Source organism: Exophiala bonariae (assembly GCF_035927105.1).
Source record: "Exophiala bonariae strain CCFEE 5792 chromosome Unknown scaffold_11, whole genome shotgun sequence".
NCBI classification, from domain to species: Eukaryota; Fungi; Ascomycota; class Eurotiomycetes; order Chaetothyriales; family Herpotrichiellaceae; genus Exophiala; species Exophiala bonariae.
The window spans coordinates 326,502-350,023 of record NW_027042486.1 but is presented as its reverse complement, the minus strand read 5'-3'; the positions used below and the strand labels follow the sequence as shown (position 1 = coordinate 350,023).

At 50.3% G+C, this 23,522-nt stretch overlaps 9 protein-coding genes across 9 annotated transcripts; 6 read left to right on the top strand and 3 right to left on the bottom strand.

The window, feature by feature from the left end:
* Positions 1-401: 401 nt before the first annotated feature.
* Positions 402-1,731, top strand: LTR84_001779 (uncharacterized protein; the record flags this gene model as incomplete). The annotated part of the gene is made up of 2 exons (XM_064845397.1): positions 402-407; positions 514-1,731. The coding sequence occupies 2 exons, from the start codon at positions 402-404 to the stop codon at positions 1,729-1,731; spliced, it is 1,224 nt and encodes a 407-aa protein (XP_064706942.1).
* Positions 1,732-2,837: 1,106 nt separating this feature from the next.
* On the bottom strand, positions 2,838-4,761 carry LTR84_001778 (uncharacterized protein; the record flags this gene model as incomplete). Its single annotated transcript, XM_064845396.1, has 2 exons — positions 2,838-3,121; positions 3,186-4,761. The coding sequence occupies 2 exons, from the start codon at positions 4,759-4,761 to the stop codon at positions 2,838-2,840; spliced, it is 1,860 nt and encodes a 619-aa protein (XP_064706941.1).
* A 4,050-nt stretch (positions 4,762-8,811) lies between these two features.
* On the bottom strand, positions 8,812-10,089 carry LTR84_001777 (uncharacterized protein; the record flags this gene model as incomplete). The annotated part of the gene is made up of 1 exon (XM_064845395.1): positions 8,812-10,089. The coding sequence occupies one exon, from the start codon at positions 10,087-10,089 to the stop codon at positions 8,812-8,814; it is 1,278 nt and encodes a 425-aa protein (XP_064706940.1).
* Positions 10,090-10,511: 422 nt separating this feature from the next.
* On the top strand, positions 10,512-11,504 carry LTR84_001776 (uncharacterized protein; the record flags this gene model as incomplete). The annotated part of the gene is made up of 1 exon (XM_064845394.1): positions 10,512-11,504. The coding sequence occupies one exon, from the start codon at positions 10,512-10,514 to the stop codon at positions 11,502-11,504; it is 993 nt and encodes a 330-aa protein (XP_064706939.1).
* Positions 11,505-12,009: 505 nt separating this feature from the next.
* Positions 12,010-13,935, top strand: LTR84_001775 (uncharacterized protein; the record flags this gene model as incomplete). The annotated part of the gene is made up of 2 exons (XM_064845393.1): positions 12,010-12,479; positions 12,525-13,935. The coding sequence occupies 2 exons, from the start codon at positions 12,010-12,012 to the stop codon at positions 13,933-13,935; spliced, it is 1,881 nt and encodes a 626-aa protein (XP_064706938.1).
* A 532-nt stretch (positions 13,936-14,467) lies between these two features.
* Positions 14,468-16,836, top strand: LTR84_001774 (uncharacterized protein; the record flags this gene model as incomplete). The annotated part of the gene is made up of 2 exons (XM_064845392.1): positions 14,468-16,468; positions 16,513-16,836. The coding sequence occupies 2 exons, from the start codon at positions 14,468-14,470 to the stop codon at positions 16,834-16,836; spliced, it is 2,325 nt and encodes a 774-aa protein (XP_064706937.1).
* A 1,023-nt stretch (positions 16,837-17,859) lies between these two features.
* LTR84_001773 (uncharacterized protein) lies at positions 17,860-19,592 on the top strand (the record flags this gene model as incomplete). The annotated part of the gene is given in 4 exon segments (XM_064845391.1): positions 17,860-17,966; positions 18,025-18,710; positions 18,768-19,117; positions 19,131-19,592. 4 exon segments carry the CDS (start codon positions 17,860-17,862, stop codon positions 19,590-19,592), a joined length of 1,605 nt encoding a protein of 534 aa, XP_064706936.1.
* Positions 19,593-20,030: 438 nt separating this feature from the next.
* Positions 20,031-21,588, bottom strand: LTR84_001772 (uncharacterized protein; the record flags this gene model as incomplete). Its single annotated transcript, XM_064845390.1, has 3 exons — positions 20,031-20,522; positions 20,598-21,069; positions 21,122-21,588. The coding sequence occupies 3 exons, from the start codon at positions 21,586-21,588 to the stop codon at positions 20,031-20,033; spliced, it is 1,431 nt and encodes a 476-aa protein (XP_064706935.1).
* A 731-nt stretch (positions 21,589-22,319) lies between these two features.
* Positions 22,320-23,486, top strand: LTR84_001771 (uncharacterized protein; the record flags this gene model as incomplete). The annotated part of the gene is made up of 3 exons (XM_064845389.1): positions 22,320-22,796; positions 22,860-23,171; positions 23,226-23,486. The coding sequence occupies 3 exons, from the start codon at positions 22,320-22,322 to the stop codon at positions 23,484-23,486; spliced, it is 1,050 nt and encodes a 349-aa protein (XP_064706934.1).
* Between the last annotated feature and the right edge of the window lie 36 nt (positions 23,487-23,522).

The window sequence follows — 23,522 nt, the reverse complement described above, 5'->3', positions numbered from 1 at the left end:
TATTCCGTAGAGAAATGCTTCCGACGTCAAGGACAAATGGAAAGAGTACTACCTTAGTGGGTAGTCGCGCACTAATTCAAACTAGTGCAAACCCAATCATTAGTGTCAAACGAGCTTGTTTCCACGAGGACATGCCACTTTTATAGCGGCATTGGAAACTATTCCCCAAAGTATTGAACATCTTGCTGCTATATGTGTGATCGCTCCTCGGCTCAAGACTGCGTAACCACAAACATCACTGCACATGTCACTCTTCGACTTTTCCCATACATCTTTCCATGAAAGTTTTAATATTTGATTGAACGCTCTTCAGAATCCAGAGCCATCTTCTGTCTGTCAGCTGGCCAGTCCCACACAGAGTAGGAAGTTGTCGCAAGAACTGGCCCTCACTCGCTGTTGAGATGGAGGTGAGTCGAACGTCTTCTATATGCCCCCTCCCTCAAGTCCTCAGCCACAGCTCAATCACCACCTCCTTTGAATCTCGGTCAGTGACTAATTGAGAACCATGCAAAGTCTCCGGTGCGAGCTCTATCTCGGTCCTCGTCCTTCGCTCCTGGTCCTCATCGCCGCTCCCATCCCAACCTGCATCACTTGTCTCTCGCACCATTGACACCCAAGTATCCCATTGATCCTGCGGACTACGACGCGTATTTCGACCCGTCGACGTCCGAACTCCACACCTCTGCTTCCATCAGCCAGATCTCTGGGCTTCCATCGCCTGGTGGGATACTGACAAGTCATTCTGCTGCACATTCCCGCGCTAGCTCACGAACTAGGTTGAAGAAAAAGACAAAGTCAAGTCTTTCCATAAGATCATCACACCAGCATAGTGTCAACGACTCCCACCTCGCAGCCCCGTCAGGTGCTTTATCGAGCGAAGGATTTGGACACAGGAAGCCGAGCAGTCACCGCGGCTCTAGCCTCCGCATCCACACATCCGATTCATCATGGTTGATCCAAACAGGACTTGCTTTGACAGAGGGCTCCCGTGAAACCAAGGGTCAATCGTGGATTGTCAAGCGGGACTCATCGACATCGCTCGCCTCACCTTCTTATGCGGCATTTGATGATAGATCGCATGGCCACTCAGCAGTCCGTCCTGGCAGATCAACTCGTGCAACACCAAGCGTCAGTCGCAGGAGCAGCTTCAAGCGCGGAAGTCGAAGGTCTCTTGCTATGACTCCGGCATTGCATACTCCATTTCCTTTGGGAGTGGATGAAGCAGACTCCGACCCGATGCCGGATTGGGCCGACGACCGGACCCAAGCTGAAATTGCGGCTCAGATCGAGAGCGAAATGGCCGACGAGTTCGACTACGATGGAGATCCGTATGGCGTGCTGGACTTTGAGGGTCAATTCGATAGTGACGACGATGATGGTAATGACAATGACGAGGATGAGGTGCGCAGAGAGATCTTGGCTTCTGGCTATCATCTAGGAAGGTGGGTGGATGGGATCGTGGATGTGTTTCTGCGCCTGGAAGACCTACCAGATCCTGCGTCGGATGAAAATCTGGATCTCGAAGCCGGGACTGGACAGTCTACGAAAGACACCCAAATTGAGGAGCAATCAATACAACCAGCACCTACCACTGTGGAAGCAAACGACTCGGAACAGTCCAGCCACGCGTCTGACCAATCGATAGAACCTCCACCTGTCCAGCGACAGGGTGGAGTTTGGGACGATGTCGCTTGGTTCGGACGCCTCCTGGCGAGGACGGTCAGGTCATAGCGCACGTCAAAGCAACCGTGTAGTACTCAAAATAGCATCTTTATATTCCCTGATTCCGTGATTGATGCAAACTACCTAGACTTTCCAATCACACCGTGCCTCACTTCGAGCATCAAGAAAAACTTGACATTCTCGTGGAGTATTGGAACCCTGTTATCACGGCGTGCGCCCTCCGCTGTACTTGCTGTGCCGCACGATTTATTGGAACAACATGAAAAAGAAATATTTTTCTCATCGGCCGACATGGGAAGAAAGGTAAGCGTAGCCCAAAGACGACGGCGTGGTCGAGAGTGGTGCTTTGGGTAGAACGTGAAGATCCCTGATTTGGATCATGCCATTTTACATGTTACATCGGCTACAGACTCAGCGACATAAACAACAGCCTTCCAAACGTCGACAGTAAGATTTAGGTTCTTTTCATTCGTCCTCCATCTTTTGCTAATATTAAATCAGTCGCAAATAGCACCGTGAGATGGGGGAGCAGTATTGCTTATCTGCGCTACTGTACCTGATCAACTTGACCCAATAACTCTTGAAGTCCGCAGCAGTACATGGATTCTTCATCCTCATGTTACGTCATCTCATACCATGCCATCTAGATCCCGAAATGTTAGTCGGGACGGTGGAGGATAGAGCAAGGTGCACAGAACTGATCGAGTCACGATTCATTAGAGAAGATGCTAAGCACGGGCCTCCTCAAGTCAGGCAGCGTCTTCCCTGTGGAAGCTCTGTGCTGGCGCAGCACTGACATCTGGTGTGAGGGGTTGCGCAACGGACAATTTGTGATCTACGCGTCTATCTCTTGCGGAGTCGACTTCGCACGGATCTCTGAGATAACACTTAAGAGGCAGCCCAAGGAGGGATGGACGAGGCGAAAGGCAATCATGAAAAGAACATAATGTTGGACGAACGTCGGAAGTTCTATTGATTAACTATGTAGTATGATGATATGATTTTACAACACCAGATCTGTCATGAATCCAGCAACATTAACCTCTATCCCCGGAATGTGCAGGGGAGGTAAAAGTCTTTATGTGTATATACCAAAAAGAAGCTGGAAATGTCGACTCCTTGGTGCTTTTTCATTTCAAAATGAGAGAAAATGCTTAGAAGTGAGGAGCATTGAGGAACAGACCCATGGTGATACCACCGATGAGACCGGCGATAGGGATGGTCATGACCCAGGAAAAGAACAAGAGACCCACTCGCTGCCAGTTGACGGCCTTGGGGGTTCCGTTGCAGAGACCGACACCAACGGTGGCACCAGTGATGCACATCGAGGTTGAGACGGGGAGCTTGTATTGCGAGAAGATGAGGATGGTGATGGCAGCACCCATCTCCATGGACGAACCTCGAGAGGGTGAGTGATAGGTGATTTTGTTGCCCATAACTAAAAAGAATAGGAATTAGCATGTTTAATAACAGACATGTGAAAATTTGAAGTTCAAGCTTACCCTTCATGATGTTGTATCCGTAGGTGATGAAGCCGATACAGATGGTCAAGGCAGTCACAGCAATTTGCCAAAGAGGAACCTCAGCCTTGGCAGCAGTGGCGGTGGAAGTGGACCAAGCGGCGTACATGGCAGCCCAGACACCGACAGCGTTACCGACATCGTTTGCACCGTGAGCGAAAGAAGCAGTGCAGGCAGTGATGATCTGGACGAAAGAGTACAGGTATTCAACCTCGTTGGGGTACTTGGTGGCATGTGCATAGACACGATCCATACGACGACCCTCGGGGGTACCCATGACACCGACCTGAGACTTATGGATATCGTAGTAAAGACCGTAGAAACAAGCGACAACAGGATATGCGGGGAGACGTCGGAGCAGAGCCTTCATGTTGTGTCGCTCGTAGACGGAACCAGCTCCAGGAGGATTGTTGTGTAGAGTGCGCATTGCCCAGCCAATTGGACCACGAGTCTTGCGGAGATCCGCATGGTGACGCTCGAGAGCTCGTCGGAGTTGAGCCTGGTAGACAGCTTGGGCGTTGACAGGGACGGCGTTCTCCTCTTCAGCGAGGGTCTTGGCGCCGTTGTGAACGGGGACAGGAGTAGGAGTAATCGCGTCTCCTTTGATGGCGTTCTTCTCGGCCAACTCATCGTCAGAGTGCACCTTGGTAACGCTCTTGTCGGATGAGGAATCATCCTCGTCCTCACCTGCATGATGGATGACGGCATAGTCGGGGACCTTGGCGAACTCAGCATCAGCTGGGGCGGGGCGCTTGAACAGGAGGGGCCCCAAGAAGACATGGTAGAGCTTCAGGGTATAGTCCTTCTTGACGACCTTGCCATGAACGTAAGGAACGAAGAAAAGAGCAGCCAGGAGGAAGAGGCCGAAACCAGTACCGAGCGAGACACTGGCAATATACCAGCCAGGCTTGTTGTTGAGACCGAGCTTAGGAGATCCCTTGTAAACGATTGATAGGGTGCAGATGGTACCGGCAATCAGAAAGAAGAATGGTGAGGTCCACACAGCCCAGGGGACGGGGTTGGTGCGAAGGTGGACAACCAGCTTGATGAGCATGAAAATGGCTGCACCGAATCCACCTGCAATAAGAGGGGCCATTGCCAAACCGGAGAAGATGGCACCAAGACCCTGGCCCTTGTTCCATCCCCATTGAACGCCTTTGGCACCAACCGTGGCGACACCGACACCTGCAATTGAGGAAACGAGGGAGTAGGTCGACGAAACGTGAGCGTTGTGTCGTGTACACCACATGACCCAGGTTGCTGCACCAGCAGACGCGCAGGTAAAGGCAAGGAGTTGGACACCAGCGTTGTTCTCGAAAGCGGAAATTGGGATGATACCGTTCTTGATGGTGGAGGCAGTTCTAGCACCGACAGCGAGGGCACCGGTCATTTCGAAAATCAGGCAGAGAAGCATAGCTTGTCGGTAGGTGACGGAGCGCGACGAAACGCTGGTCGCCCAAGCGTTGGCGACATCGTTGGCACCGTTGTTGTATGCTTCGAGCAGGGCAAAGAATGTGCCGATGGCGAAGACATAGGTGTATTCCTCGAGGATTGGCATCTTGGCGATGTCAGAAACAAGCAGCGACTATGGTTGAGAAGAGTCTTGTCAAGCTCTGCTTGGAGTTGTTCGAGTCGAAGAATTTGCATGGCAGCACCCACTGCCTGCAATATATATGCAGCGTGAGGCTACATAGTGGTATTCCATGTCAAAAAAAAGCTGAACACGGTCGGAACGTGCTTCAACAACTGACAGTCGAGCATCGATGCACGTGGGCTTCAAAATGTCAGAAGCAAAGATGTATCAGGTGGAATCGGGTGGCACTGCCAAGAGCCAAGATTCAACGAAGTGTCATTCAATGGATCCGGATGCCACCAGCTCGGGACAGGGTGCTGAAAGCAAAGATAGCGTGGGACTCCCGACAGGGACCATTGCAAATCTTCTGGTAGAATCGCCCTCTATCGATGAGATTGGTGCAGTCCATCCGACAACCGAGACTCCTTATCCTCGTCGGCTCGTACGAGGTACTCCAGACGGAGCCCTGGCATGAACCACGTTGTACTCCGAACAGCTCGTAACTTGGTCAGTTGTAAGCGCCTCGAGAGGCCAGGCTCTCAGAGGTTAGATCCTCGAGAAAATGGCCCTAAGTTGTCGAGAGATCCGTGACTCGATAGAGCACCACCAACTGTCATTGGCCAAATGAGTGACGCCCTGGGGAATTGATAGCACGCTGTGAATTTCTCTGTTGGAGCTTTTCCCTTCCACTCGCAGTCTGTTGATGTAGCGGGCAGATCGATTTCAACATCTGCTCGTAAATCGCATTTACCCGCCCATCAGACGTTTTCAGTTACTTTTTCCCCAGCGTCGATGCAAACTCGGAATGTCCAGACAGCAGATTCTCAGTCTTCTGAGGTTTCGCACACGTGGGAAATGCTCTGGATCTTACTGGAGGTCGACAAAGTAGGGTTTTCTGTTGGCTTTGAAAAGCGCCTGGGCAAGACTTGGTGTTTCCTCCCAGCGGACTCCGCCAAGGTTGCGCCTTCCCCAAATGGGCGATTCGAGGCCTGCCTTGCTCTTGGCAAATAGTCTTGGCTCCTGCTTCGCCGGGCTTAACGTCTCGAGAAGCTCATGTAGGCCCTGGTGTGGCTTGCAGGGGCACAGGCACGGTCGCATTCTGCACAGGGATTTTCATGCAGCTAATTCTGATCCATGCATCGCGCCACGATCGATTTGAGAAATCATCTCACCCATTTCGGCCTTGACGAGAGCGCAATGACTGTTCACATCATGAGCTCGGCCATCTTTGACGGAATCATTATGGATACCATCTTGTGCTTAATGTGAAAAAACACTATTGTGGCAGTGCCGAAAAAAGATTATCAGGGCTGGTTAAATTATGCCACCCGCTACGGACCGTTTGTGAGAACCCCACAAGACCAGCAACACCCTTGGTGGTAGTTATTCATTACCATACATGACCCATTTCTCGGGTCTCGCCTGTGCACGTTCATACGGAATGTACAGCAAGGCTCAACACGTTTTACCCACGATGTTGGTGCCTGGATTGCTGGACTGCTACATAGCGAGATTTTGTAACGCGTTTGTGTTCGTTGTGGTCGCCAAAGCGGCCCAGCATCAAGATCCCTGACGAGAGATCGCCAACGTGAGTGAAGGATTTGCCAACCCTCTGATCCTATGGCTTGCCTTCAGAAGCATTTCAGGTATTGTCTCTCGAGAAGCTTATTGAACAAGAGCAAAACGCAGGGTCTGGGCCAAGCACAAAAGTTGAGGATGAGGGCTCGCCACTGTAACTGACTAGTAGCAAATCCAAGGGCATCATCGAGACACAGGTCATACTCACAGACATCAGGCTTATCTGCATGTCTTTGCGTGGGTTCCTTTGATACCCCGTCGACTGCCTCATGCAACCCACTCCACAAATAGCTGCAGAATTTAGCGGAATTCTGAGATCATCGTAAGGCCAAGTCCAGCCTATATCGCCAACAGATGGTTTCGCCAGAGGGTCACACGTTGCTGTGTCACTCGTATACATCCGTCCTTATGCCTTCTTGGGACTCGGGAATGACAGACTGATAGCCATGAATATAGACGTCAAGCCGCCTCTGTGAGAAGTCGCCCAGTGACGGCAAGCTTATAAGATTGGCACTCTTCTAACGCATGATTGGTCCCATCGGGAGAAATCACCAAACAGACCACAGAACAAAAGATTGTGAGCTGTCCGTGAACGAATGTATCATCAAATAGCGACTTCCTTCTGCGGTTTGCCCTGAATTGGCATGCCCTACTAGTTCCAGAGACACATATTTCTTTTGGTCGTCCGATGGTACAGAGCGATGCAATATGTCATATCTAGGCCGGAGCACGAGTCAATAGTTCGCAAGTCAGCGACTTCATACGACTCGCTTATGCTGCGCGGTGTGCTCATCCACAACGAAGGGGCTCTTGTGGGCCACCTGCTAACTGCATACTCATGCTCATAGCCGCAAGCGTGCCTCCATGACACAATGCAACATTGGGTCTGCCGTGAGCAGGCGAAAAGGCAATGATAATCTGGTCGGCATGAAATGCCTCAGACCAATCTCGGTCCTTTGTACTATTATTCTTGGGGTGGGGTTGCCTGCTATAGAGACTTCTCCTGAGATCGCCGGCCCTCCATCTTCGGCGTGAGAAGCAGAATGTGGCGATTTGACAACGCAGGGCATGATGCTGATAGGGTCACGCGTCATCTTGGATGATCTCCCCAATTCGGACCATTGTCACCAGACAATCCACACGAGAATCAGCTTGGACGCCATGTCTAGACATGCCTGGGGACTGGGTTTGCTCACTGCCAGTGGGGGATTCTGGACCGCGCAGGCACCGCCACAGCCTACTGACTACTGTACCATGGGTCCACCAGACAGACAGACAACCCTACCAGCATTTAAAAGACCCTGTCAACTCCATTTCTTCTTTCCAGGCTTCTAGAACAATAGACGAGACCTCTGCCCAGCGGCCAGTGGCCAGCTAGGGCATCGCCGGCGCCAAGGCTCCAGGTAAAAGGAGGGGATTTCTTCTGCAGGGCTGGAGACCAATAGAACAGGGGCGTGAAGCATAAGGTGATAAATCGAAGAGGGAGGAGGCAAGGGAAGAAACACGCCCGAGGCAAATGAAATCCTTCGAAAACTGTGGTGAAAAGTGGAGGCACGTGTATAGAGTTGGGGTCTCCTATTGGTCCAACCCGAGGAAACCTCGCATTCCACTTGCAACTTGCAACCAAAGCTGCATCGAGTCCACTTTCCATGGACCCTCCAACAACACTGAAAGCGATCTCCGAACGGTACGAACTGCTCAATTAGCTTTCTCGCCTACCGGCCGATCCAGAACAGTGGGAAGCGAATCATCCGACGTCGCATCAGATGCGTCGGATGCAGAGGTCAATCATGCATGACTGTGGGACTCGCAGTCGCCCTTTCTCACCCGTCCTTAGGCCGGTAAGTCGCTTTTGGGGTGCGTACACGGATCGGCGAGGCGAACTTCTTGACTCTTTGTGTGTGCTTCTTGTTGGCTTTCATGGCTGAGCCTCGCCTGCTGTATTATAGCTGACCACGACGTGGCGTATTCATGTTGTGTGGAAGAAGCAATATATTATCCGCGCGGAGTGTGTTAAATCCGTGCGTTATTGTTTTTGGAGGGCGGTCACGAGCGCCATTTGCGGCCAGTAAGGCTGTAATAGGTGATGTTGTCAGGGGATGGGGGCTCAACACAGGTATGCGGTAGCCAGAGGCTGCTAAGTGAGACCTTTCAGTTGTGGTCTATGTCTTGGATTGGCGCAGGCAAGTACGATTAATATTTATCTGAAGAAAGGAGAAGGCTGTTGGAATAGAGGAGGGCGCTTTTTGATGTGATCGCGCGGTGATTTTCGAAATCGGGCTGGTCGCATGGTCACATGTCTGTAGCTTTCATGGGCTTCGAATCAATGGATTTCTGTTGACCCATAGGGACTGATGCTCGTCAACATCCTCGCTTGATCAATCATGCTTCCAGTTTCTATGTGCCGCACTGTCTGTTCACAGCATGTATCAGGATGCGGCCGGCTCATCTGGCTCTTCATGGCTTCTTTTCCTTTGCGAGCGTCTCTTGTTCTCCGCCATCAGGCGTGCTACTGCTCCAAGCTGATGCAGTCTTCGGCTGCGTATTGGCAGGCCTCTTGTTCGCTTGGTAGAATCTATCTGCACGGCTCCGGTTTATGCCAGGAGCTCTCCGAACTTTCCCCTTGTTGACAATGAAGCATTCTATAGCGGCGATGGCAGCAAACAATCTGTTCTGGGCCTCTGGGAACACCAAAGATCGATTGCCGTAGAAAACCTCATCGTCGACCTCTTCTTGATGGCGAGGTAAGCAATGCATGAATTTCCAATCCTTGGCAGCCCCTCCGCGGCGAGCCAGCTCTTCTGTGACGGTAAAGCCCTCAAATGCCTTCAGACGTTTGACCTTCTCCTCTTCCTGACCCATTGATATCCAAGTGTCGGTCAATATCACATCAGCTCCTTTGACTGCCTCCTCCGGTACATTTGTCTCGAACAACATCCCTTCGGGCCCAGCCGCGTGAATTTCTGCTCTCATTTTTTCCGAGAGCCCGTAGCCTTCAGGTGTAGCTATCGCTACCTGTATACCCAATTTCTTTGCCCCCACACAAAGATCATGTAAGACGTTGTTCGCATCCCCCACCCAGGCAATCTTCAAGCCCCTGAGGTCCTTGGGAAATTTACCACCTTTGGAAGCGAACTGGGCCATCGTCGAGAAATCTGCAATGGCTTGCAAAGGGTGATACGTGTCGCAGAGTCCACTAATGACGGGAGCAGACGAGTGTTTGGCCAACTCTGCAATGTCGGAATGTGGACCAACCCGGGCGACTATACCCGAAACCATACTGGAGATAACTACCGATGTATCATAAAGAGATTCATTGACTCCGAGCTGGATATCGTTCTTGCCCAAGAACATAGGATGTCCACCCATCGCCACGACAGCGCCCTCGGTTGAGACGCGGGTCCTAGTAGACAGCTTGGAAAACATGAGTGCCACCGTCTTCCCGTGAAGCGCGTCACGCATGGCCCATTGCTCATGTTGGTAGTTTTTTTTGTGTCTGTACGTATTCTCGATTAGCTGAGAGAGCTCCCACGTCGCCAGGTCCGAGATTCGGAGGAAATGACGAGGAGCAGATGGAGTGGACGGAGGATCTGCAGGTGTACTTGAGAGTGACACCGTGGATGCCGTGGATGCCGTGGATGCCGTGGAGGACACCGTTGAGGACGAAGTCGAGGCGAGGCGAATCAGTGGGCGGTGGACGAGGACTCGTCGCATGCATGGGCGTAGAGCTGCCATGTTCGTGTTGCTCAATTTGTAGAGAGGAGCTCAATGGAGGCGGCGGGTCAGCAGCTGGTCTTATAGAGCATGGTCATGCAACTCGAGTCTTTGAATAATCCAAGGAGAGCGCTACTTCTCTCCGCCCTCCACTCCAGTCCTCTGAGTCAGAATGGTGAAGTCGCGATAGCTGATAAGGCGCAGAAAACGGGAGTTTTCCTTGGAGAAGTTTCCCCAATTAACGGATTGCTTAGCGGTCGATCTCCCGAGAGGCTACTCCCCAAGAAGACTAGTTCGACTGCTATTTGATCTTATACTCCGCCGTAGTGGTATAGCGTGCTCGCTCAGCCTCGTGCAAAAAAAATAAAAACAAACTTGGATCGTTGAGATCAACATTTACCCTACCAGCCAGCCTGACTCAATAACTTGAGTCATCTCCAGACATGAATCTCCTAGGAAAGGAAATCCTTATCTTGGATGGGGGGCTAGGCACCACTCTTGAAGATGAACATCACATTAAACTTGACGGGCGAACACCTCTGTGGTCTTCTCACACCCTGGTGGAGGGCGTTTCCACACTTCGCACCGTTCAAGAAGACTTTGCTCGTGCTGGTGCAGACGTCATAATGACAGCGACATATCAGGCCAGTTTTCATGGGTTTGCGAACACAAAAACCACTCGACCGGGTGGTATTGAAAAAGACGAAGCTAAACAATTGATGCTCTCAGCTGTTACTATTGCTCGAGAAGCATTCGGCGATCGTAGGGGTCTTGTGGCTTTGAGCCTCGGGGCTTATGGTGCGACCATGGTCCCTGGCGCCGAGTATAGTGGACTTTATGGGAGCATGGTAGAAGCTGGCCTGTATGAGTTCCACCTTGATCGGCTCAACGTTTTTGTCAACAGTGAAGAATGGAATGAAGTTGATCTTGTCGCATTTGAGACACTACCCCGGCTTGATGAAGTGAGGGCCGCCAGACGTGTGATGCAAGATGTGAAAGGCAAGGACTATTGGATCGCTTGCGTCTTTCCCAACGATGACGCAAAATTACCCGATGGCACGGATATTGACACGCTAGTCCGCACGATGCTAGAAGGCGAAGACCGGCCTTTTGCAATGGGCATCAATTGCACGAAAATACACAAAATCTCGGCGTTGATTCTGGCTTTCGAGGAGGCTGCAAAATCACAGGGCTTTGATCTACCGAGACTCGTACTCTACCCGGATGCGGCTGGGGGAAAGGTATATGACACCAAGTTATGGCAGTGGATTGGAAATGATGAAGATGAAGCCCCTTGGGGGGAACAAGTAACCCAAATTGTAAGCGAGGTGCGGAAGAGAGCAGCCTGGCAAGGAATAATTGTCGGAGGCTGTTGCAAGGCTAGTCCGCAGCATATCAAAAAGCTGAGATCATGTTTGGACAGTCAGGACGAATGAAGGAGTTTTGGTGATTGGTTGATTACAACGGCTGAAACACGTTCCCAGTCGTGATCCGCAGCGCCTGGAGGCTAAGAGGAATTTGCTGGAAGTATTTACCGAGTTGAGGCGCCGCAGCTCAGGCTGATGGATTTTGTGCAACTTCCGAAGCACTATGGAGGTGTGAGGCTACAAAGCCAAGACAATGCATATAACTCCCCTTATCATGAAGCAGATAATTGCGGGGGTATTCAGGCACGTACTGACAGGATCCTGGCGTGTTGGCAATTGCACGCGCCGTGAAATTTGCTTTTTCTTGAACTCGAGTCGGCCTGCAAGCCACATATTGCCCCTGACCAGCATGTCTTAAATCAAGGGGGTTATGTTTTTTTCACAATTGCGAATCGGCAACATGTGTCGCCAGTCATCTCTTTTACTGGATGTATCTATACCATCACTTCTGTAAAATAACTCCACAACTTTTGATGTTAGATGTTGGATGTTTTTGGAAGCCTGGTGAGGTAAGATGGAGCCCGTCTCCGCGATAATCGGTATTGCTTCAGGAGTTGCGGGGCTCTTGGCGCTTACCGCTCAGATTGTCGAGTATCTGGTCGAGATCCGAGATCGCCATCAGAACGCGCGATTGACGGTTTTAGATTTGATTGCAACATTCAAAGCCTACGAGGCTGCATGGTGTCAAATCCAACAATGGGCGGTGCAAGCATGTCAGACAACACTTGCTGGAGATAGCGACTCTTTGGTCGCCCAGATTGAGAGCTATCTGGAAGTTGGAAAGGCTATGATGGATATCATTGAGACCGACCTTGATCGTGCATCTGCGACTTCAAAGCGTGGACTCTGGGCTCGCATGGGTGGCAAAGCGAGAGGCAAAGACGCGCTATACTTATTGTTGCACCACAAACTGCTCTGCGAGCATGGCGATAGAATTCATCGACAGAGCACATCGCTCAATCTGCTGATATCGGTATTGACTTTGTAAGTCTCAAGAATGCTCACTAAAAGCATGGCTGACTCTGGCAGACCGTCTCAACCCGTGCAAGAAGCCGCGATTGAAGTTTTGAGACCAAAGTTTCGAAAAGACGAGGAGACTGCCTGGACGATCGTGAAGAGCGGGCACCAGCCAAGCACTCGTATGCCAGAGTCCACGATCGCAACCTCTACCAGATCAGGATTGGGGTCTATGATGTCCGTGGTATCTCAACGTTGTGGTCTCAGTGGAAGTTTCTCCTTTGAAGACGAGCTGTTCAGTGGACCAGTGTATCGGCGCTTGCTCATCAACAAGTTATGTGAGCAACCGATAAGTTTTAGTAGTTCGAAACATGATCGTCAAACTTCAAGACGGCACGCCGAAGATCCGAGAGAAGCAGACCCCGGCCAATCGACCCATGATGACAATACTCTTGCGCTTGACCTGCGCCGGCAAGGCATCTTCAGTCGAAGTTACCACGAAGATTATCTCGAATTCGTAGCACGTCATCGGCCTAGGAGACTAGAGAGACGACATATGCCATTGGCAGCAATCCTTTGTCAGGAGGCATTGGATCAGGACGAGCAGATCCGGATTGACAATGAATATTTCAGAGCTGTCATTGAGCTAGAACTCAGTCAGGTTGCAGACGCCCTTGATCAAGGCGCAGATATCAATTGCCGTCGAAGTGGCATTTCACCACTAGAGTACTGCATCTTGAAATGGGGAAAGGAGAGGGGATACGCACCAGGGCTGCCTAGTGAAGAGACAACAATTGCAGAGTTCCTGATGCTGTATAAGGAAACTCATATTCCATACAATTTCCGGGGTGAGGTGTCAATTCTTCACGTTTGCATGCATATTGGGGCCACAGCCAAGTTCATGCGGCCCATCCTTGAGGTCGAAGACAGTGCAAAGGCTCTGGAGCAGTGCGACAAGAAAGGCAGGCCCGTGTTGCACTGCGCAGTCCTGTCTTTAGAGGCCGGTCTTTACAGCCTCAAGCAGTTGAGGCAGATATATGGAGATGGTACACTGCAAACCAGGGATATTCGCGATCAAAATGGCCACAATGTACATGAATTTGCCATATTGGAAAAGGCATTTGACCATGTCACCGTTTTGAACAAGATCGGCAACAATAAAGGGCCCCGTGTACTTTTTGACCTCAGCAGGATTGGTGAGGTGGACGAAGAGTCCAGTGCTTCAGGAACCCTCACTGATGAAACCCAGGCCTTGGAAACACCGGCGATTCTTAGTCTTTCATTGATAACATCACTGGAGAAGCAAGGCCCGGATGCCAGTGCAGATGAAGGTACATCGCCGATCAGTGTGCAATGGCTACATTCTGAGGATCATGGGCACCGTGATGCCCTGAGAGTGGCCAACTTCAGCGAACAGGAATCCAACGATGCTGCGATATTGAAGCCACATGCCCAGCTCTTACTACATCGTCAGACACTCTGATATAGACGTGCAGTTGATATGATTAGGATGTGAATCAAGATATTAATGTTCGAAGAATCATCCAGTAGTGAGTTTACACCTTGGAATCGAGCAGTTGAAGAACAAAGAACTTCAGCTACGTAGCATGGGTTCCTAGGGAGTTGTATTAGGGCCTGCTCGGGCGCACCGGGGGTCTGGCTACCACTGTTTGGGTATTGGGACTGCCCTGGGTTGCAAGGAGTCAGCCCCGCAAGCCCCGGAGTTTATTAAAAGAAGAAAGACCCGCGGCTTGCCTTCCACTTATGGCACCGCGCGAGAATGGATACCCCCGGGTTGGCAGGCGCCATTGACCGTGGCACGTGTGGTGGTTCCGGTGGTACCTGCATGATTTGTCCCCCAAGAGTTTCGAATTCGTCATGACTGCAACCAACTGCTCATCTCACCACTTGGCTGATGACCACAACGATTCCTATCCCTCACTCTCTGTTCATTTCTTTTATGCATCATCCATGACTTAACCCTATCTTGACGAGCAGCTGGTTTTCTGCTCATCATGTCGGCTCGAAAGCCCTCCCCAATTTCCTCGGAAAGGACACCGCTCCTCGCTGAACCCGAAGATGCGCCCTCCCACCACCCACCTTCTCCATCGGATTCACTAGACGATATCCAAGGGAAGAAGCGGAAGAGATGGCCAACTATTGTAGCTTTGACAGTCTTGTGTCTTGCTGTACTTCTCATTTGCCTTGGCCTGGCTCTACCTTCCGTCATCGAAGAATATGCAAAAGAGGGAATGGTCTTCGAACCGACCAAGCTTACCATCGATTCCTTTACGTCTTTCGGCGTGCGCGCAAGGATACAAGGTGATTTTTATATGGACGCTTCCAAAGTGCAGCATAAAGCAACAAGAGACCTTGGAAGATTTGGCACATGGATTGCCAGAGAGGTGGAAAGTAAAACATCCACCGTGGATGTCTTTCTACCGGACTACAACGATGTTCTGCTGGGCTCTGCCACTGTTCCTCCGATGAAACTGAACATAAGAAACCACCAACACAACAATATCAATTTCATTGCGGATTTGGAGCCTGGCGATGTTGATGGGATTCGAAGGATCGCGAAAGATTTCCTCGATCAAAAGATTAATAGTTTAAACGTCAAGGCAATTGCACGGGTGTCAGTCAGGAGTGGGCTTATTAATGTCGGCAAGCAGACCATCACTCAGTTTTTGAAACTGCAAGGTCAGGACATTCCAACAGTCCCAGCATTCGATCTTCAGAAATTAAGATTCGCCGAACATGGACTGCCAGGACATCCCGATGGATTGAAAGCTATGGCCGTGGTCTCAATCGCTAATCAATACCCAGTAACTTTCGACGTTCCTTCTCTGGCATTTGAAGTATTACTCCCTGATTGTTCTGACGATTATCTCTCCCTTGGAACCGCCCGGACAGACATCATACACATTGCCCCTAACAAAAATATCAGCGTCGGGGTTACCGGTATTGTCCAACAATTGCCAACATCATTGACTTCAGCCTGCCCTGGATCAGATTCATCCCCACTGGACAGCTTTGTCGCTGACTATCTGGGAGGTAGGGAAACAATTGTCTACATCCGTGGTGGCGATCAAGACGAGAGCACGCCGGAATGGATTGGAAACCTATTGAAAGATACAATCCTACCATTCCCACTGCCGGAACATCAATTTGATAATCTGATCAAGAACTTCTCACTCGAAGACACTCATTTTTCGCTACCTGATCTTGGATCGGAAACATATCCGAAGATCTCCGCTGTTGTCAAGGTCATGGTTGGTCTACCTGCGGAGATGAATATCAACATGGATGTGGACAAAGTCCGGGCAGACGCCGAAGTTTTCTACAAAGGTGATCTACTTGGAAATCTCGACTTACGCAAGTGGCAATCATCGAATGCCACAAAGATTGATGGGGATTTACTGGTTCAATCGATTGTGAAGGAGGCTCCACTCATCATCTCAAATGATGATGTCTTCACAAGTGTCGTTCATGAGTTGCTGTTCGGTGAAGGTGTATCTCTCGAGGTACATGCCAAGGTCGATGTCCATACCAACACTGCGCTTGGGACATTTGTGGTGCGAAATATTCCAGCACAGGGTGACATCTTCATCAAACCTATCAATGGTGGGTTCAAGATGCCAGAAATCAAGGGTATGGAAGTCGTCGAAACGTCCGAGCATGCATTAACTTTACAGGCAAAGGTTAACGTGACTAATCCCACCGAATATTCCGCATCGGTTCCTTATTGCAATGTCAGTCTTCTGGTGAATGATACGCGAGTTGGTTATGCCTGGATCTCTGCCGACATTGTACCGGGTCCCAATGAGGTCATCATGAGGGCTTCTTGGGAAGTGGGAAGTGTTGGTAGAGAGTGGTTGTCGCAATTCATCTCCGGCTATAACACCACGTTGACTGTGAAAACACATGCCAACTCAATTCCGAGATTTCCCAATGTTGATTTGGAGTTGACCATGCCAACTCCCAGAATATTTGGCCATTTCCTCAAGGAAACCACGGTATGGATCTGTGGTCATACTGTCAAATCTAGCTAATAATTCAGATGCATATACTGTCATCAACCGCAACATTTGTTCTCGTGTCACCATTTGCGCTATACATCACGAGCATTGCTGCGCATGCATATTATAACGGCTCTGAAATTGGCACTATCAATTGGGAATATCCTTTTGCCATTGAAGAAGGCGAGAATGTGACACCCAGGTTACCTGTTGAGTGGGGTGGAAATGCCCTCGGAACCATACGAGATGCTCTAGGTGGCACTTTGAAAGTGGACGCAAATGCAGATGTCGGTGTAAAGATAGGCAAATGGCAAGAACAAATATGGTACGAAGGCAAAGGTCTTGGTGCGAAGATACGACTTTGAACGATTATGAATATATACTATAGACGTGGGATAAATTTCACTACTGTAATTTGACTCTTTAGTACCAGGAAGCGTTACATGCAGTGGCCTTTGACGACATTTAATCGACACTGACGACCAGAGCGACCTTGTCCGGACAAGACGCACAACCTTTATGATTATGCTAACTGCACGGTCTTTTCTGGTTCGTTCCTGGCTGGAAAACCAGGCTACATCACCTGAAATATGGCGGAGTTGGTATCTACTCCAGAGCGACTGCTCAGCACACATCTGGAAAATCTGGCCTGCTCTCGACGGACTGATTATATCCGATACCCGATTGTCACCGATTCCAGCCTATTGGAATTGCGGAGGTATCCAGTTGGGTGCCGGTCACTAAATTAGTCTGGAGTCAGCATACGCAGGTTTGCATGGGTATGTTGTGCATTCCTTGTTTGGATCTCTTCCGCGCGTGATACGAACGATACCTGCGAGCCTGGTATGTGAATCAGGTAAGTATGAGGATCGCTCCTACGCGGATGATGCTTCCTACGTGCGAGCCCGACGAGTCCATATTGGTGACCTCCAAGTCGTAAACAAGCGCGAATGGCTACGTTGAAGAATCTGAACAAGGACATCGGACTAGGGGAGAGGGATGGCCCAAGGGGTCCGAAAATGAACCCTGATCTGCAGACGACTGGCAACGGGACGCCTAGCTCGATGACCACAAGTTGCAGATGATTGTCAGTGTCTGCACTCCGTTGGTGCTTCCACTACCCTACATCTCTTCTTCGAAATTTGTATTCCTGAAGATCGCACCTGTCTTATATTCAATTTTCTCCGGATGCAACTCCTGAGTGAGAAACCGTCGGAATCATGGTCCGCCTCGTCGCAGCTGCTTTTGTCTGCTTGACAGTGTTTATAGTTTCCAGAAAAATAGCCGCATGGAGGAGGAATTATAAAATCGCTTTGACGAGCGGCTTTCCTGTCTTCTCCTCACCGTGAGTGGCACCCGTGTGATTTTACGAGAGTCTTGTTCTAATCATGAACGACAGCGTTCATATTTCGGATGCGTGGTGGTTGATGATCTACCCCATGATTGTGCCTTATCTGGAGAAACTACCCACAAATTGGATGCAACCATGGCTACCGTAAGTACCTCCATCAGCAGTGAACAATGAGACTCAAACTAGATGGCCCCATGACTAGGATGTCCCAAGTCTGGAGAATTTGGTCTGCAAGCCATAAACCATTCCAGCAAGCCGGAGCCGACACTTTCATGCTTGTGACACCGAACGGCAACCTTCTGTGGACATGCGATCCGCGCGTCTGGGACGAAGTATATACGCAGCAAGGGAAGTTCCAGACTCCGACCGACATGACGAAGTTCTTTGACGTATATGGACCGAACCTGGGTTCCGTGGAGGGCGAGGAGTGGAAAGCACACCGCAGGATCATGGCACTTGGATTCAACCCTGCGATCAACACGACGGTTTGGGAGGAATCGCAGTTCCAAGCAGATACACTCGCTTCTGTCTGGATGCGAGATGGGTCGGTCGTACGCTCCGTCAAGGACTGGACTTCGCGCCTCGCGCTGCATGTCATCGTTAGTGGGTTTTTCCATAAGCGACTAACATGGGAGGAATATGATCAGGGCGTGAATCTCGTACCAACAGAGCATCAGCTTGGCTTTGAGGAAGCCTTGTTTGGTGTACTGGGTCGGCTGGCGACTATTGCCACAGTCCCTCGGTCCTGGCTCCGGAACATCCCTCTAAAGTTTTTCCGCGAGCCGTATATCGCCTTCACGGACTGGACCAAGTATATGGAAGAGCTTCAGGATAATGCGCTTTCGAGATTGGAACAGACGAAGTCGAAGCGGAATAGAAGTATTCTCGGTAGGTTTGCCGCCAAATATTGAGGGTCATAACGTTTCAATGCTCATCGTTGAACAGAGTCGATTGTGCTTGCTGGGACGCCTGAAATGCTGGAACCGGGTGATATCGCGCTTTCACGAGAAGGTGTCTTTGGTGACATGTTCTTCGCTTTACTCGCCGGACACGAAACCACTGGAAGCACCATGGCGTTCATGGTATATCTGATGGTGATCTACCCCGAATATCAGAAGGAGCTGCACGAGGAGCTGGACCGCCAGCTGGGTGATCGCCCTCGACAGGAGTGGACGGTCACGGAAGACTACAGCGTGCTTCAAAGAGGCGTTCTCGGTGCCATCCAGAAGGAGACTTTGCGCCTCTACCATCCCGCTCAGTGGAACTTTCGGCGAGCGACGGTTGCGACGCCTGTGGTGGACACCAAAGGGGCAGTCTCACACGATCCCCGAGAACACGATGATCATGGTCAATTTCGCTGCCACGAACCATGATCCCGACAGATGGACCCAACGAGACGTTCCACGGGCGAGGAAGGATCAGCTCCATGACTCACCTGCTCTGTATTTCGACCCACATCGATGGCTGAAAGACGAACTCCCAGAGAAACAAGTACCGTTCTTCGGCGTCGGGCCGAGGTCATGTCTTGGGAAAGCTTTTGCGCAGATTGAGATGGCGGCATTCGTGGCGACCCTGTTCAAGGAGTATTCTATTGAGTTGGTCGTCCCCGAGGACACTCTACGGGCCTGTGGTGGTGATGAGAAGCTTGCTTGGGAGAAGACTAGAGATGATGCTATTCGGCAGATGGTTGATGATGTCAAAGCAAATATCTCGATTTACATGGCGAAAGATCTCCCGGTGAGAATTGTCAAGCGCAATTGGCGTTTGTGATGGATGATCTGCGACGACCGTATGAGCTTTGAGCTCGGGGTGTTAACTGCGAGTTGCGAGTTCCACTAAATATTGATGGCGACCATCTATTTATGGAGATGCATTCGTTCTCGGGCAAGAATGCAGTATTTCTTAAGGATGAGATTTATTCAAGCAATATTTTGACCCAAAAAGCCTGTGTCCCCGTATCATAGCATTCCACCATTTATCAGCGTCAACGTCAAGCTGATCCACCGCTATTGGCATCACACCGTCGCAGTGATCTGAATGCATGGTAGACTGTCGCCGGTCGAGCTTCTCGAGAGAAAGAGGCTGGCTTCCTAGGGCTGGAATCGAAATCCTTCGCCACGCATCAACTTATCTTCACCGAATAAACCAAACATGCCCCCCAAGCGGCTATTGCTATCCAATGCTCGATTGAGGAATCGCAGATACAGGCTATAGCTGACTATAAAAGCCATCCCGAAGGCCGAAAAAGACATGTTCACGATGAGTGCAGTCGTGTACTTTGGTGCCTCTCGGGAAAGAAAGATGTTCGACGTCACCAATCCGGTCGAGTTCGATATTGATAGTAGAATTCCAGTTGTAAGTGCACGAGCGTTGAGATTGGGTATGTTGGCGACTGTCCACGCTGAAAATATGACAGCCATTGGATATGCCTAATGGTTCGAACAGGTGGCGAATATTTAGTGATGCGTTACTGAGAATGAATTCAGAGTGAGCGGTACTTACACCAATGGTACAGAAAAATATGGCTAGGTATCCAACCCCTTTATGGGTCTCCACATGGACTGCGATAAGGATGATATAGCCTATCATGCCTACAGCGCATGGCACTGCCATGTGAAAGCCGCGCTCGCGGAAATGATCAGACGAATACGCAAACGCCACGACGAACACCGTAGCTGTCACTGCTGGAGCTACAGTGTACTGTTGGAAGTAATCACCGTCAGCGATTTCTCGGAATAGCCAAATCAATCAAGTTCTAAAAGGGCCTCGACTCACCAGGTTTGTCTTAGCCACCGAGTACCCCAATCTCACGGTCATAATTGCCAGGAAATTGGCACTGGACTGGGGTAGGAGACCGCAAGCGACAGCAATCAAGACACGTGCATAGGCGTGAATAGTGCGAAACTCGGAGAAGGCCTCTGACCAGTTCCATTTTGGAGCCTGCGATTGCATTGCATCCATCTGCATGCGGGCTGTCGCGACCTCTTTTTCGTCCGCTGTCAAGAAGTAGGCATCGCTGATGTTTCCCGGGAGTATAAAGTATGCAGCGATGGCAATCAAGCAGGTGAGACAGCCCTCCAGGATAAAGAGGTATGCCCAGACGTGGAGTGCACCGCCTTTGATCTGAAAGACTCCATACGCAAGAAGGCCGCCAAATGCCGATGCCACGACTGCTCCTGCGTAGAAGACGGCAATTCGAGACGCTATCTCTGCACGAGTGTACCATTGAGAGAGGTAGAAGACAACGCTTTGGTATATTGAGCAAATAGACCAGCGACAGTAAGGGATTGAATACTTACGACGCCAGAAAGCCGGACTCGAAAATCCCGACAAATATCCTACACACCAAGACACCCGTAAAGCTTTTGGATGCTGCTGTTGCTGCAGAAGCGATACCGAACGCCAGCATCATACAAGGGAGTGCAATTTTGGCGGTGGCGACACGGGTGAAGATGGCCATCAGTGGTCCGAAGAGGCAAAAGACGATGTAGTAACTGGTCAGCAGGAGATTATATTGGTCACCCTTCATGTTCAAATCTTTCTCGAGCCCGGCAGTTTTAGCATTGCCCAGGTTACTGCGGTCCAGACTGTTGAAGGTGTACATGAGTGCCAGGGTCGGGAGCAGGATGAAGTCCATCTTGCGACGCAGTTTACTGACAGTCTTCGGGTCGAATTGTCGTAAACCACCATCCTCCTCAACCGCCCTTTCTTTGTCGGGCCTATCTGGAGTGCCTCTCGTGCTTAATTCAAATTCGATCTTCTCCATGACTGTTGACGGAGACAACATCAAGACCTACTGCGTTGAATGCAGGTGGGTTTGATGGCTTCTTGACCTTTTTCCTAAGTCAAATCTTGAGGGTATTCATGGGGAACTCGATGGCCATAATATACTAAGTTGAGCCTTCATATCCTGTCCTTGGTCGCACACTCAGAAGGTTCAGCCAAGGACACCTTGCCTACATAGTCGACCAGAAGCTTCATATCGTGAATGAACAATATCTGCTATGGTCACTATCAAAGCGGCAGATCCGAGGCGTTGTTCAGGAGAGAGTGCCACGATTCCGACGACCTAGGCTGCTTCAAGTTCGCGCCCGCGGGCTCGGCGCCCAGGCTCGGTCTTGCATTCGGCGACTAGCCATATCAGTTCGCTCTCGCTCCACGACTTCTTAGACACGATTGGTTGGAAAATCTTCAAAGCGGAATCAAAAGTCTATATCCTTGTTCAACCGGGCTGGCGGCAAACTGGATCTCTTCTGAGGGCCCTGAGGTGGCTTGGATGAGAGAATGGCGATCCCCTCGAAAGCCCCGTACAAACAGAGTTTGGAGTAAGAAACTGGGGATAGCGAACACCCAGGTGGTTTAACGCGCTCTGAGCGCAGCGTAAGCAGTCTTTCATGATATATTGGTTACGCCTTCCTCCTGACCATTGATCATGTCTTATCTCTCTCTTTCATTCGCCAACCATAGTTGTGCGAGCATTTGGTAGCAAGGGAAAATATGGCTACAAAGACAATTGTTCAACCAATGCTCAATGCAATACCAGATGAACTTATCTCCAGATTCGACCCGGTGTACATAGAGTACTACAACAAGTACAATGTCGGTCGCCTGCACACCCACCAAGTACCCATCGAGCAGTATCGCGCGGACCCGTCAAATTACACGATACAGTATGGCCGTGCTGACGGAGGAGAGGTCTTTCGGGTCAGTGAGCAGAAATGTCCTGTGAAGGATGGAGAGATCAATGTTCGTATCTTCGATCCGGGTGCTGCTGATGAGAACGGTGCTCTTCGTCCCGCATATGTAAATTATCATGGCGGAGGATGGACGTTCGGTTCACTGGCAATGGATGATCCGTACTGCCGAAGAGTGTGTAGGGAAGTGGGTGCAGTTTGCTTCGATATTGAGTATCGATTAGCTCCAGAGTATCCTTTCCCTACCCCCATCGAGGATAGTTGGGCCGCCTTGCAATGGGTAAGTGGTGGCCTCCAGTATTGCACGCTTCGTGCTTTGTACTTGAATTAACCGAGGCTGCAGGTATTTGAGCACAAAGCTAAAGAGTTTCAAGTTGACCCGAAACGCATAGCTGTGGGTGGCGTCTCAGCTGGTGGTCACCTCAGTGCCGTAATGGCACATTTGGCACGAGATGCGGGTTTGCCTTTGGCTTTTCAAATGCTTGCAGTGCCTGGCGTTGATCTCAACACGGTCACCACCACGGGTGAAATTTTACCGCACAACCCTTGGATGTCATATCGTGAGCTGGAGTACACTGCAGCGCTTCCGGTTTCACGAATAACTTTTGTGCTCAACCAATTCCTAGGCAATCCACGACAGAAAGGGGTAGAGAATGTAAGCTCTTCTCGACTTGGATTAGACTTGTGTGATCCACTAATATCTGCATAGGACTGGAGGGCATCACCAATCAAAGCTCCAAATTTCAAGAACCTTGCTCCGACTTTGATGATAACAGCTGAATTGTGTCCTCTTCGAGATGAAGGAGCTGCTTATGTTGAGAAACTGAAAGAAGGTGGTAATCAGGTTGAGCATATTATGTACAAGGGTGCTGCCCATCCATTCATGCAATACGATGCCATCATCGACGCAGGGAGGCAGTATAACATTGACACGATTAGAGCATTGAAGGCTGCGCTAATTACTGTCTAAATTGCATTGAGGTTCGATAGATTATGCGTCCTGGCA